The 14,885-nt window shown below is 45.8% G+C and overlaps 1 protein-coding gene and 6 non-coding genes across 7 annotated transcripts; all 7 read left to right on the top strand.

Annotated features, from left to right (window-relative positions):
- The first annotated feature begins 1,663 nt into the window (after window positions 1-1,663).
- On the top strand, window positions 1,664-1,735 carry TRNAW-CCA (transfer RNA tryptophan (anticodon CCA)). The gene has a single exon. It is a non-coding gene; the product is annotated as a tRNA-Trp (tRNA).
- A 2,051-nt stretch (window positions 1,736-3,786) lies between these two features.
- TRNAW-CCA (transfer RNA tryptophan (anticodon CCA)) lies at window positions 3,787-3,858 on the top strand. The gene has a single exon. It is a non-coding gene; the product is annotated as a tRNA-Trp (tRNA).
- A 1,626-nt stretch (window positions 3,859-5,484) lies between these two features.
- TRNAW-CCA (transfer RNA tryptophan (anticodon CCA)) lies at window positions 5,485-5,556 on the top strand. Its single transcript has one exon. It is a non-coding gene; the product is annotated as a tRNA-Trp (tRNA).
- A 142-nt stretch (window positions 5,557-5,698) lies between these two features.
- Window positions 5,699-5,770, top strand: TRNAW-CCA (transfer RNA tryptophan (anticodon CCA)). The gene has a single exon. It is a non-coding gene; the product is annotated as a tRNA-Trp (tRNA).
- A 2,701-nt stretch (window positions 5,771-8,471) lies between these two features.
- On the top strand, window positions 8,472-8,543 carry TRNAW-CCA (transfer RNA tryptophan (anticodon CCA)). The gene has a single exon. It is a non-coding gene; the product is annotated as a tRNA-Trp (tRNA).
- A 141-nt stretch (window positions 8,544-8,684) lies between these two features.
- TRNAW-CCA (transfer RNA tryptophan (anticodon CCA)) lies at window positions 8,685-8,756 on the top strand. Its single transcript has one exon. It is a non-coding gene; the product is annotated as a tRNA-Trp (tRNA).
- A 3,075-nt stretch (window positions 8,757-11,831) lies between these two features.
- LOC142817427 (uncharacterized) lies at window positions 11,832-13,771 on the top strand. Its single transcript, XM_075894448.1, has one exon. It carries the CDS (start codon window positions 11,937-11,939, stop codon window positions 13,200-13,202), a length of 1,266 nt encoding a protein of 421 aa, XP_075750563.1. The 5' UTR covers window positions 11,832-11,936; the 3' UTR covers window positions 13,203-13,771.
- The last annotated feature ends 1,114 nt before the right edge of the window (window positions 13,772-14,885 follow it).

Below are 14,885 nucleotides of genomic sequence, written 5' to 3'. Positions count from 1 at the left end.
ATCAGAAGGTTGCGTGTTCGAGCCATGTGCGGGTCAAATTCTCTTTTTTGTTATTTTTATCTGTCTATCTACCCATTTGTCATTCTACAATGACTTGTCTCTTTACTTGTGCTTCCTCGACTGAAGGCCGTGCAAAACATAATACCGCGTGTGTGCGAACGGCTACCCTAAGCGCACACGGTGGCGCAACTTTAGCGCGTCTGACTCCAGATCAAAAGTTTGCGTGTTCGAATCACGTCCGTGTTAAGTTCTCTTTTTTATTATTTTCATCTATCTGTCTATCTACTCTTTTGTCTGTCTACAATGACTTGTCTCTTTACCTTTGCTTCATCGATAGAAGGCCGACCAAAACATTCTACCCTGTGTGTGCGAACGGCAACCCTAAGCGGACTCTGTGGCGAACCGGTAGCGCGTCTGACACCAGATCAGAAAGTTGCGTGTTCGAATGACGTCCGGTTCAACTTCTCTTTTTTATTATTTTCAACTCTCTGTCTATCTATTATTTGTCTGTCTACAATGACTTGTTCATTTACCTGTGCTTCATCGACACAAGGCCGAGCAAAACATGCTACCGCGTGTCTGAAAATGTCTAAAATAAGTGGACTCGGTGGCGACACGGTAGCACGTCTGACTCCATATCAGAAAGCTGCGTGTTCGAATCACGTCCGGGTCAAGTTCTCTTTTTTATTATTTTCATCTATCTGTCTATCTACTTATTCGTCTGTCTACAATGACTTGTCTCTTTACCTGTGCTTCATCGACAGAACGCCGAGCAAAACATGCTACCGCGTGTGTGCGAAGGGAAACCCTATAAGCGGACTTGGTGGTGCAACGGTACCACGTCTGACTCCAGATAAGAAGGTTGTGTGTTCGAATCACGTTTGGGTCACATTTTCTTTTTATTATTTCCATCTATCTGTCTATCTACTTATTTGTCGGTCTACAATAATTTGTCTCTTTACCTGTGCTTCATCGATAGGAGGCCGAGCAAAACATGCTACCACGTGTGTTCGAACAGCCACCCTAAGCGGACTCGGTGGCGAAACGGTGGCGCGTCCAACTCCAGATCAGAAGGTCTCGTGTTCGAATCACATCCGGGTCAAGTTCTCTTTTTTACTATTTTCATCTATCTGTCTATCTACTTATTTGTCTGTCTACAGTGACTCTTCTCTTTAGCTGTACTTCATCGACAGAAGGCCGAGCAAAACATGCTGCCGCGTGTGTGTGAACGGCTACCCTAAGCGGACTCGGTGGCGCAACTTTAGCGCGTCATACTCCAGATCAGAAGGTTGCGTGTTCGAACCATGTGCGGGTGAAATTCTCTTTTTTGTTATTTTTATCTGTCTATCTACCTTTTTGTCATTCTACAATGACTTCTCTTCACCTGTGCTTCATCGACAGAAGGCCGAGCAAAACATGCTACGGCGCGTGTGCAAACGGCTACCCTAAGTGGACTTGATGGCGATACGGTTGCACGTCTGACTTCAGATCAGAAGTTCGCGTGTTCGAATCACGTCCGTGTTAAGTTCTTTTTTATTATTTTCATCTATCTGTCTATCTACTTATTGATCTGTCTACAATGACTTGTCTCTTTACCTGTGCTTCATCGACAGAAGGCCGTCAAAACATGCTACCACGTTTGTGCGAACGGCTACCCTAAGCGGACTCGGTGGCGCAACGGTAGCGCGTCTGACTCCAGATCAGAAGGTTGCGTGTTCGAATCACCTCTGGGTCAAATTGTCTTTTTTATTATTTTCAACTATCTGGCTATCTACTTATTTGTCGGTCTACAATAACTTGTCTCTTTACCTGTGCTTCATCGACAGAAGGCCGAGCAAAACATGCTACTGCGTGTGTGCGAACGGCTGCCCTAAGCGGACTCGGTGGTGCAACTTTAGCGCGTCGTACTCCAGATCAGAAGGTTGCGTGTTCGAACCATGTGCGGGTCAAATTCTCTTTTTTGTTATTTTTATCTGTTTATCTACTTATTTGTCATTCTACAATGACTTGTCTCTTTACCTGTGTTTCATCGACAGAAAGCCGAGCAAAACATGCTACTGCGTGTGTGCGAACGGCTACCTTAAGCGGACTCGGTGGTGCAACTTTCGCACGTCTGACTCCAGATCAGAAGGTTGCGTGTTCTAATCACATCCGGATCAAATTCTCTTTTTATGATTTTCATCTATCTGTCTATCTACTCATTTGTCCTTTTACAATGACTTGTCGCTTTACCTGTGCTTCATCGACAGAAGGCCGAGCAAAACATGCTCCGGCGTGTGTGCGAATGGCTACACTGAGTGAACATGATGGCGGAACGGTAGCACGTCTAACTCCAGGTCAGAAGGTTGCGTGTTTGAACCATATGCGGGTCAAATTCTCTTTTTTGTTATTTTTAACTGTCTATCTACCTATTTGTCATTCTACAATGACTTGTCTCTTTACCAGTGCTTCATCGACAGAAGGCCGAGCAAAACATGCTCCGGCGTGTGTGCGAACGGCTACACTGAGTGAACGTGATGGCGGAACAGTAGCACGTCTAACTCCAGATCAGAAGGTTGCGTGTTCGAATCACGTCCGGGTCAAATTTTCTTTTTTTATTATGTTCATCTATCTGTCTATTTACTTATTTGTATGTCTACAATGACTTGTCTCTTCACCTGTGCTTCATCGACAGAAGGCCGAGCAAAACATGCTACGGCGTGTGTGCGAACGGCTACCCTAAGTGGACTCGGTTGCGCAACGGTACCACGTCTGACTCCAGCTGAGAAGGATGCGTGTTCGAATCACGTCTGGGTCCAATTTTTTTTTGTGTTATTTTTATCTGTCTATCTACTTATTTGTCATTCTACAATGACTTGTCTCTTTACCTGTGCTTCCTCGACTGAAGGCCGTGCAAAACATGCTACCGCGTGTGTGGGAACGGCTACCCTAAACGGACTCGGTGGCGCAACGGTAGCGCTTCTGACTTCAGATCAGAACGTTGCGTGTTCGAATCACGTTCTGGTCAAATTCTCCTTTTTAATATTTTCATCTATCTGTCTATCTACTTATTTGTTTGTCTACAATGACTTGTCTATTTACCTTTGCTTCATCTATAGAAGGCCGACCAGAACATTCTACCCCATGTGTGCGAACGGCAACCCTAAGCGGACTCTGTGGCAAACCGGTAGCGCGTCTGACACCAGATCAGAAAGTTGCGTGTTCGAATGACGTCCGGGTCAAATTCTCTTTTTTATTATTTTCATCTGTCTATCTACTTATTTGTCTGTCTACAATGACTTGTCTCTTTACCTGTGCTTCATCGAGAGAAGGCCGAGCAGAACATGCTACCGCGTGTGTGCGAACGCCTACACTAAGTGGAGTCGGTGGCGATACGGTAGCACGTCTGACTCCAGATCACATGGTTGCGTGTTCGAATCACGTCTGGGTCAAATTCTCTTTTTTATTATTTTCAACTATCTGTCTATCTACTTATTTGTCTGTCTACAATGACTTGTCTCTTTACTTGTGTTTCATCGACAGAAGGCCGAGCAAAACATGATACCGCGTGTGTGCGTACGGCTACCTTAAGCAGACTCGGTGGTGCAACTTTAGCACGTCTAAATCCAGATCAGAAGGTTGCTTGTTCTAATCACGTCCGGGTCAAATTCTCTTTTTATGATTTTCATCTATCTGTTTATTTACTTATTTGTCCTTCTACAATGCCTTGTCCCTTTACCTGTGCTTCGGCGACAGAAGGCCGTGCACAACATGCTACCGCGTATGCGCGAACGGGGACCCTAAACGGACTCGGTGGCACAACGGTAGCGTGTCTGACTCCAGATCAGAAGGTTGCGTGTTCGAATCACGTCCGGGTAAAATTCTCTTTTTTGTTATTTTTATCTGTTTATCTACTTATTTGTCATTCTACAATGACTTGTCTCTTTACCTGTGTTTCATCGACAGAAAGCCGAGCAAAACATGCTACTGCGTGTGTGCGAACGGCTACCTTAAGCGGACTCGGTGGTGCAACTTTCGCGCGTCTGACTCCAGATCAGAAGGTTGCGTGTTCAAATCACGTCTGGGTCAAATTCTCTTTTTTATTATTTTCAACTATCTGTCTATCTATTTATTTGTCGGTCTACAATAACTTGTCTCTTTACCTGTGCTTCATCGACAGAAGGCCGAGCAAAACATGCTACCCCGTGTGTGCGAACGGCTACACTGAGTGAACGTGATGGCGGAACGGTAGCACGTCTGGCTCCAGATCAGAAGGTTGCGTGTTCGAATCACGTCCGGGTAAAGTTCTCTTTTTAATTATGTTCATCTATCTGTCTATCTACTTATTTGTTTGTCGACAATGACTTGTCTCTTCACGTGTGCTTCATCGGCAGAAGGCCGAGCAAAACATGCTACGGCGTGTGTGCGAACGGCTACCCTAAGTGGACTTGATGGCGACACGGTAGCACGTCTGACTCCAGATCAGAAGTTCGCGTGTTCGAATCACGTCTGGGTCAAATTCTCTTTTTTGTTGTTTTTATCTGTCTATATACTTATTTGTCATTCTACAATGACTTGTCTCTTTACCTGTGCTTCATCGATAGCAGGCCGAGCAAAACATGCTACCACGTGTGTTCGAACAGCCACCCTAAGCGGACTCGGTGGCGCAACGGTGGCGCGTCCGACTCCAGATCAGAAGGTCTCGTGTTCGAATCACATCCGGGTCAAGTTCTCTTTTTTACTATTTTCATCTATCTGTCTATCTACTTATTTGTCTGTCTACAGTGACTCTTCTCTTTAGCTGTGCTTCATCGACAGAAGGCCGAGCAAAACATGCTACCGCGTGTGTGCGAAGGGCTACCCTAAGCGGACTCGGTGGCGCAACTTTAGCACGTCTGACTCCAGATCAGAAGGTTGGGTATTCTAATCACGTCTTGGTCAAATTTTCTTTTTAATATTTTTATCTATCTGTCTATCTACTAATTTGTCTGTCTACAATGACTTGTCTCTTTACCTTTGCTTCATCAATAGAAGGCCGACCAAAACATTCTACCACGTGTGTGCGAACGGCAACCCTAAGCGGACTCTGTGGTGAACCGGTAGCGCGTCTGACACCAGATCAGAAAGTTGCGTGTTCATATGACGTCCGGGTCAAATTCTCTTTTTTATTATTTTCATCTGTCTATCTACTTATTTGTCTGTCTACAATGACTTGTCTCTTTACTTGTGTTTCATCGACAGAAGGCCGAGCAAAACATGATACCGCGTGTGTGCGAACGGCTACCTTAAGCAGACTCGGTGGTGCAACTTTAGCACGTCTGACTCCAGATCAGAAGGTTGCTTGTTCTAATCACGTCCGGGTCAAATTCTCTTTTTATGATTTTCATCTATCTGTTTATTTACTTATTTGTCCTTCTACAATGCCTTGTCCCTTTACCTGTGCTTCGGCGACAGAAGGCCGTGCACAACATGCTATCGCGTATGCGCGAACGGGGACCCTAAACGGACTCGGTGGCACAACGGTAGCGTGTCTGACTCCAGATCAGAAGGTTGCGTGTTCGAATCACGTCCGGGTAAAATTCTCTTTTTTAATATTTTCATCTATCTGTCTACCTACTTATTTGTCTGTCTACAATGACTTGTCTCTTTACCTGTGCTTCATCGACACAAGGCCGAGTAAAACATGCTACCACGTTTGTGTGAACGGCTACCCTAAGCGGACTCGGTGGCGCAACGGTAGCGCGTCTGACTCCAGATCAGAAGGTTGCGTGTTCAAATCACGTCTGGGTCAAATTCTCTTTTTTATTATTTTCAACTATCTGTCTATCTATTTATTTGTCGGTCTACAATAACTTGTCTCTTTACCTGTGCTTCATCGACAGAAGGCCGAGCAAAACATGCTACCCCGTGTGTGCGAACGGCTACACTGAGTGAACGTGATGGCGCAACTTTAGCGCGTCTGACTCCAGATCAGAAGTTTGCGTGTTCGAATCACGTCCGTCTTATGTTCTCTTTTTTATTATTTTCATCTATCTGTCTATCTACTCTTTTGTCTGTCTACAATGACTTGTCTCTTTACCTTTGCTTCATCGATAGAAGGCCGACCAAAACATTCTACCCTGTGTGTGCGAACGGCAACCCTAAACGGACTCTGTGGCGAACCGGTAGCGCGTCTGACACAAGATCAGAAAGTTGCGTGTTCGAATGACGTCCGGTTCAAATTCTCTTTTTTATTATTTTCAACTCTCTGTCTATCTACTTATTTGTCTGTCTACAATGACTTGTTCATTTACCTGTGCTTCATCGACACAAGGCCGAGCAAAACATGCTACCGCGTGTCTGAAAATGGCTAAAATAAGTGGACTCGGTGGCGACACGGTAGCACGTCTGACTCCATATCAGAAAGCTGCTTGTTCGAATCACGTCCGGGTCAAGTTCTCTTTTTATTATTTTCATCTATCTGTCTATCTACTTATTTGTCTGTCTACAATGACTTGTCTTTTTACCTGTGCTTCATCGACAGAACGCCGAGCAAAACATGCTAACGCGTGTGTGCGAAGGGAAACCCTATAAGCGGACTTGGTGGCGCAACGGTACCACGTCTGACTCCAGATAAGAAGGTTGTGTGTTCGAATCACGTTTGGGTCACATTTTCTTTTTATTATTTCCATCTATCTGTCTATCTACTTATTTGTCGGTCTACAATAATTTGTCTCTTTACCTGTGCTTCATCGACAGAAGGCCGAGCAAAACATGCTACCGCGTGTGTGTGAACGGCTACCCTAAGCGGACTCGGTGGCGCAACTTTAGCGCGTCATACTCCAGATCAGAAGGTTGCGTGTTCGAACCATGTGCGGGTCAAATTCTCTTTTTTGTTATTTTTATCTGTCTATCTACCTTTTTGTCATTCTACAATGACTTGTCTCTTCACCTGTGCTTCATCGACAGAAGGCCGAGCAAAACATGCTACGGCGCGTGTGCAAATGGCTACCCTAAGTAGACTTGATGGCGATACGGTTGCACGTCTGACTTCAGATCAGAAGTTCGCGTGTTCGAATCACGTCTGTGTTAAGTTCTTTTTTATTATTTTCATCTATCTGTCTATCTACTTATTGATCTGTCTACAATGACTTGTCTCTTTACCTGTGCTTCATCGACAGAAGGCCGAGCAAAACATGCTACCGCGTGTGTGCGAAGGGCTACCCTTTAGGCGGACTCGGTTGCGCAACGGTACCACGTCTGACTCCAGATGAGAAGGATGCGTGTTCGAATCACGTCTGGGTAAAATTCTCTTTTTTATTATTTTCAACTATCTGTCTATCTACTTATTTGTCTGTCTACAATGACTTGTCTCTTTACCTGTGTTTCATCGACAGAAGGCCGAGCAAAACATGCTACCACGTGTGTGCGAACGGCTACCTTAAGCGGACTCGGTGGTGCAACTTTAGCACGTCTGACTCAAAATCAGAAGGTTGCTAGTTCTAATCACATCCGGGTCAAATTCTCTTTTTATGATTTTCATCTATTTGTTTATCTACTTATTTGTCTGTCTACAATGACTTGTCTCTTTACCTGTGCTTCCTTCGACTGAAGGCCGTGCAAAACATGCTACCGCGTGTGTGGGAACGGCTACCCTAAACGGACTCGTTGGCGCAACGGTAGCGCTTCTGACTTCAGATCAGAACGTTGCGTGTTCGAATCACGTTCTGGTCAAATTCTCCTTTTTACTATTTTCATCTATCTGTCTATCTACTTATTTGTTTGTCTACAATGACTTGTCTATTTACCTTTGCTTCATCGATACAAGGCCGACCAAAACATTCTACCCCATGTGTGCGAACGGCAACCCTAAGCGGACTCTGTGGCGAACCGGTAGCGCGTCTGACACCAGATCAGAAAGTTGCGTGTTCGAATGACGTCCGGGTCAAATTCTCTTTTTTATTATTTTCATCTGTCTATCCACTTATTTGTCTGTCTACAATGACTTGTCTTTTTACCTGTGCTTCATCGACAGAAGGCCGAGCAGAACATGCTACCGCGTGTGTGCGAACGCCTACACTAAGTGGAGTCGGTGGCGATACGGTAGCACGTCTGACTCCAGATCACATGGTTGCGTGTTCGAATCACGTCTGGGTCAAATTCTCTTTTTTATTATTTTCAACTATCTGTCTATCTACTTATTTGTCTGTCTACAATGACTTGTCTCTTTACTTGTGTTTCATCGACAGAAGGCCGAGCAAAACATGCTACCGCGTGTGTGCGAACGGCTACCTTAAGCAGACTCGGTGGTGCAACTTTAGCACGTCTGACTCCAGATCAGAAGGTTGCGTGTTCTAATCACGTCCGGGTCAAATTCTCTTTTTATGATTTTCATCTATCTGTTTATTTACTTATTTGTCTTTCTACAATGCCTTGTCCCTTTACCTGTGCTTCGGCGACAGAAGGCCGTGCACAACATGCTACCGCGTATGTGCGAACGGGAACCCTAAACGGACTCGGTGGCGCAACGGTAGCGTGTCTGACTCCAGATCAGAAGGTTGCGTGTTCGAATCACGTCCGGGTCAAATTCTCTTTTTATGATTTTCATCTATCTGTTTATTTACTTATTTGTCCTTCTACAATGCCTTGTCCCTTTACCTGTGCTTCGGCGACAGAAGGCCGTGCACAACATGCTACCGCGTATGTGCGAACGGGGACCCTTAACGGACTCGGTGGCGCAACGGTAGCGTGTCTGACTCCAGATCAGAAGGTTGCGTGTTCGAATCACGTCCGGGTAAAATTCTCTTTTTTAATATTTTCATCTATCTCTCTACCTACTTATTTGTCTGTCTACAATGACTTGTCTCTTCACCTGTGCTTCATCGACAGAAGGCCGAGCAAAACATGCTACCGCGTGTGTGCGAACGGCTACACTGAGTGAACGTGATGGCGGAACGGTAGCACGTCTGGCTCCAGATCAGAAGGTTGCGTGTTCGAATCACGTCCGGGTAAAATTCTCTTTTTAATTATGTTCATCTATCTGTCTATCTACTTATTTGTTTGTCTACAATGACTTGTCTCTTCACGTGTGCTTCATCGACAGAAGGCCGAGCAAAACATGCTACGGCGTGTGTGCGAACGGCTACCCTAAGTGGACTTGATGGCGACACGGTAGCACGTCTGACTCCAGATCAGAAGTTCGCGTGTTCGAATCACGTCTGGGTCAAATTCTCTTTTTTGTTGTTTTTATCTGTCTATATACTTATTTGTCATTCTACAATGACTTGTCTCTTTACCTGTGCTTCATCGACAGAAGGCCGAGCAAAACATGCTACCGCGTGTGTGCGAACGGCTACACTAAGTGGACTTGATGGCGACACGGTAGCACGTCTGACTCCAGATCAGAAGGTTGCGCGTTCGAATCACGTCCGGGTCAAAATCTCTTTTTTATTATTTTCATTTATCTGTCTATCTACTTATTTGTCTGTCTACAATGACTTGTCTCTTTACCTGTGCTTCATCGACAGAAGGCCGAGCAAAACATGCTACCGCGTGTGTGCGAACGGCTACACTAAGTGGACTTGATGGCGACACGGTAGCACGTCTGACTCAAGATCAGAAGGTTGCGTGTTCTAATCACATCCGGGTCAAATTCTCTCTTTATGATTTTCATCTATCTGTTTATCTACTTATTTCTCCTTCTACAATGACTTGTCGCTTTACCTGTGCACCGTCGACAGAAGGCCGTGCAAAACATGCTACCGCGTGTGTGCGAACGGCGACCCTAAACGGATTCAGTGGCGCAACGGTAGCACGTCTGACTCCATATCAGAAGGTTGCATGTTCGAATAACGTTTGGGTCAAATTCTCTTTTTTAATATTTTCAACTATCTGTCTATCTACTTATTTGTCTGTCTACAATGACTTGTCTCGATACCTGTGCTTCATCGACAGAAGGCCGAGCAAAACATGCTACCGTGTGTGTGCGAACGGCTACCATAAGCGGACTCGGTGGCGCAACTTTAGCGCGTCATACTTCAGATCAGAAGGTTGCGTGTTCGAGCCATGTGCGGGTCAAATTCTCTTTTTTGTTATTTTTATCTGTCTATCTACCCATTTGTCATTCTACAATGACTTGTCTCTTTACCTGTGCTTCCTCGACTGAAGGCCGTGCAAAACATGCTACCGCATGTGTGCGAACGGCTACCCTAAGCGCACACGGTGGCGCAACTTTAGCGCGTCTGACTCCAGATCAGAAGTTTGCGTGTTCGAATCACGTCCGTGTTATGTTCTCTTTTTTATTATTTTCATCTATCTGTCTATCTACTCTTTTGTCTGTCTACAATGACTTGTCTCTTTACCTTTGCTTCATCGATAGAAGGCCGACCAAAACATTCTACCCTGTGTGTGCGAACGGCAACCCTAAACGGACTCTGTGGCGAACCGGTAACGCGTCTGACACAAGATCAGAAAGTTGCGTGTTCGAATGACGTCCGGTTCAAATTCTCTTTTTTATTATTTTCAACTCTATGTCTATCTACTTATTTGTCTGTCTACAATGACTTGTTCATTTACCTGTGCTTCATCGACACAAGGCCGAGCAAAACATGCTACCGCGTGTCTGAAAATGGCTAAAATAAGTGGACTCGGTGGCGACACGGTAGCACGTCTGACTCCATATCAGAAAGCTGCGTGTTCGAATCACGTCCGGGTCAAGTTCTCTTTTTTATTATTTTCATCTATCTGTCTATCTACTTATTTGTCTGTCTAAAATGACTTGTCTTTTTACCTGTGCTTCATCGACAGAACGCCGAGCAAAACATGCTAACGCGTGTGTGCGAAGGGAAACCCTATAAGCGGACTTGGTGGCGCAACGGTACCACGTCTGACTCCAGATAAGAAGGTTGTTTGTTCGAATCACGTTTGGGTCACATTTTCTTTTTATTATTTCCATCTATCTGTCTATCTACTTATTTGTCGGTCTACAATAATTTGTCTCTTTACCTGTGCTTCATCGACAGAAGGCCGAGCAAAACATGCTACCGCGTGTGTGTGAACGGCTACCCTAAGCGGACTCGGTGGCGCAACTTTAGCGCGTCATACTCCAGATCAGAAGGTTGCGTGTTCGAACCATGTGCGGGTCAAATTCTCTTTTTTGTTATTTTTATCTGTCTATCTACCTTTTTGTCATTCTACAATGACTTGTCTCTTCACCTGTGCTTCATCGACAGAAGGCCGAGCAAAACATGCTACGGCGCGTGTGCAAATGGCTACCCTAAGTAGACTTGATGGCGATACGGTTGCACGTCTGACTTCAGATCAGAAGTTCGCGTGTTCGAATCACGTCCGTGTTAAGTTCTTTTTTATTATTTTCATCTATCTGTCTATCTACTTATTGATCTGTCTACAATGACTTGTCTCTTTACCTGTGCTTCATCGACAGAAGGCCGAGCAAAACATGCTACCGCGTGTGTGCGAAGGGCTACCCTTTAGGCGGACTCGGTTGCGCAACGGTACCACGTCTGACTCCAGATGAGAAGGATGCGTGTTCGAATCACGTCTGGGTAAAATTCTCTTTTTTATTATTTTCAACTATCTGTCTATCTACTTATTTGTCTGTCTACAATGACTTGTCTCTTTACCTGTGTTTCATCGACAGAAGGCCGAGCAAAACATGCTACCGCGTGTGTGCGAACGGCTACCTTAAGCGGACTCGGTGGTGCAACTTTAGCACGTCTGACTCCAGATCAGAATGTTGCGTGTTCTAATCACATGCGGGTCAAATTCTCTTTTTATGATTTTCATCTATCTGTTTATGTACTTATTTGTCCTTGTAAAATGACTTGTCCCTTTACCTGTGCTTCATCGACAGAAGGCCGTCAAAACATGCTACCACGTTTGTGCGAACGGCTACCCTAAGCGGACTCGGTGGCGGATCGATTCCACTTCCGGTCACCGTAGTGTACGGACGTGGCGGCATGAGCTCCGGCGATATCGGAGCGGCATCAACGGCCCAGCTCGGTCGTGGTACCAGGAACATGGACGAATCGTCACAGGATTATCAGATTATTTTGCCCCGACTGCCATCAAATGATTCAACGCTGCATACTGTCTTTTTGCACGCCGATATCAAGGCGCGGCCGTATCGCGTTGAGGATTTCAGGGACGCTCTTATTCGTTTGGCTTTGCTTCCCGAGGTTGTTGCCTTGGGGGCGTACCAAATGAATCATGTTTGGGCCATCACTTTCAAGGACGAGGAGGGCAAGAAGAGAATACTCGCTGCTGGGGACATTGTGGTGAAGAACCAGCGCTGTATCACTATCGACCCTAACCACCAGGATACGAAGCTGAAGATACACTGGCTATTGTTTAACGTTCCTGACGACGAGGTGAGGGCAGCGTTGGCTCCTTATGGCAAGGTGAACGAAATAGTGCGAGAGCGCTGGCGCGTGTATGGATGCACGGACAAAGGCTCTTCGACGCGAGTGGTGAGCATCAGGCTCAAAGCTGGCCTCACGGTGGATGACCTCCCACATCAGTTGCGGATTGCCGGAGACCTCACGCTAGTTGTCGTCGCGGGAAGAGCACCGCTATGCCTGCGTTGCCGCGGAACAGGTCATATTAGGAGGGATTGCCGAGCCCCGCGTTGTACAGTGTGTCGGCGTTTTGGGCATAATGAGAGCGGCTGTATGAGAACATATGCAAGTGTAGCAGGGCCCGCGGGGGGCGAAGAACTTTCCGAGCATCACATGGACGAGGCTGAAGCAGAAGAGCTGATAGGGGCGCGTCGGGAGGAACCGAAACCCAAGTTGACGCCCCTTACGCCACGCCCCACAGGTGCTGAGACGACGCTTAACAAAGACAAGGGTTCTACAAAAGACGTGCAATCCACGAGGAACACACAAGATATAACGGCGCTTGCAGCACAGGAAGAAATGTCGGAAAACATGGACACGTCAAATACATGTAAAAGGCCCAGGGAAGACGCGGAAGGCGAGAAGGCTGCTACAACGAAAGAAGTGGAACAACCACCGGCCAAGGCGATGAACGTGCGCCGTAGACCGGCACCTAACATCCTCAGCGAACGTCGAATAGCCGAGAACCTCCCACCAATCCAGGTGCAACAGACACAACCGCCGCAGCAGCAACCAGTGCCGAATCAGCAGACATTGCATCAGCGACTGACAGATCATCAACAGAAGGGGCCTTCAGCGGGGCCCCCTGCAGATCAAAAGCCCCCGTAAGGTGGGGGTCTGGATTAAGTGACACAAGTATTGACCCGGCGGAAGCACCAACAAATGGAGCGCAGTGGTGAAGTGTGCATAATGTGCTGCGTGAAACGTGCGCGGCGCTCTACTTTTGTGATCAAAAGAAAGGGGACCTATCAGACCATATCGAACCTTGGACCTGATGGTGATAAAGGAGCATCAGAGGTGAGAACCATGTGGCCGGGACGGCCATTCACGTCCTAATGGCTATGAGCGTCGAAGCAGAATTGAGAGTTGCGACTCTCAATGTCAGGGGACTTGCCGCTCGACGAAGGCAGTATCAATTAAGTCGTTTGATGCTTGAACGTGATCTCGATGTTATTGCCATTCAGGAAACAAAAGTTGAAGGGCAAGATCAGACTGACCGAATGGTGTCCCCTTTTAGAGCCCGGTATGATGTGTGTGTGTCTCATGCCGTTGGAATGTCGGCGGGTTGTGCACTGTTCCTTAAAAATTCTATTGGTATAGTTGAGGAGACTGTAACTGTGTCTAGTACTGGGAGATTCATAGTTTGCGATTTTACATATAATAATAAAAAATGGCGAGTTGTCTGTGTTTACGCACCGAACAAAGAAGTTGAACGTAAATTATTGTTTGAGAATTTACAGACTTTTCTTAGCTGTGGCAGGATTGTCATTATGCTCGGCGACTTTAATTGTGTTTGCAACCCTCAGGACAGAGCAAAAAAAGCAGCCATAAAAGACCAAAGTGCAGCGCTACTCTACACTATTGTACAAGATTGTCATCTCGAAGATGTTGGTGATGTGCTCTCTGCAGAAGAGCACTTCACACACTTTCAGAACGAAAGCCATGCGAGGCTAGACAGAGCCTATGTGTCAGTAGAGTTAATGCGAGTATGTTCGAATTATGAAGTAAAAAGTGTGTCTTTCAGTGACCACAGTTTAGTAATGTTCACTATAGGGTATAAAAAGAAGAAGACACGCTTTAACTGGGACGTGTGGAAATTAAACGACTTATTATTAAAAGATGAATTGTTCGTTGAAGCTGTGCAGGATTCCATTAACAAAATGTTAGCTGAGCCTCAAGCGAACGTGATTGAAGCCTGGGAGCGTTTTAAGGAGGTAACAAAGATGAAAGCCATAGAAAGATCCGGTGTGTTACATAGAGCCAAAAAGGAAAAAGAAAAAGATTTGCAATGTCAGTTAGACTTTACATTGAGTCTAGAAAGTAAAATGCCAGGAAAGTACACAAAAGAAATAAGGCAGTTAAAAAACCAATTGGAGGCAATTGACATTGAAAAATATAGAGGTGCGGTGATAAGGGCACGTGCAGAAAAATTATCTCTCGGCGAAACACCAACAAAGCGTGCACTTGGGGATGAAAAAAGATACGCCAAGCGAAATGAAATCAAAGCGATTGCAACTGATAGCGGTATTGTACGTGAAGCGACAGCAATTGAGCAAGTATTTGTTGAATATTTCCGAGGCTTACTTGGCCGAAAAGTGAAGGCAGAGGAAGGGTTTGAGGATCAGTTTCTGCATTTGATACCAAAGCTCTCTGATAACGAGAGAGAGCAGCTGGAGATAGCGATTGAAGTGTCCGAAATAGAAAAGGCTATTGACGACCTAGCGGCTGGCAAAGCACCGGGACCTGATGGATTTGGTGCCGCATTGTACAAGACTTTTAAAGGTGTTATTT

Source organism: Rhipicephalus microplus, chromosome 5, assembly GCF_043290135.1.
Source record: "Rhipicephalus microplus isolate Deutch F79 chromosome 5, USDA_Rmic, whole genome shotgun sequence".
NCBI classification, from domain to species: Eukaryota; Metazoa; Arthropoda; class Arachnida; order Ixodida; family Ixodidae; genus Rhipicephalus; species Rhipicephalus microplus.
The sequence above is the reverse complement of the archived record's forward strand: the minus strand, read 5'-3'. Positions and strand labels throughout refer to the sequence as shown.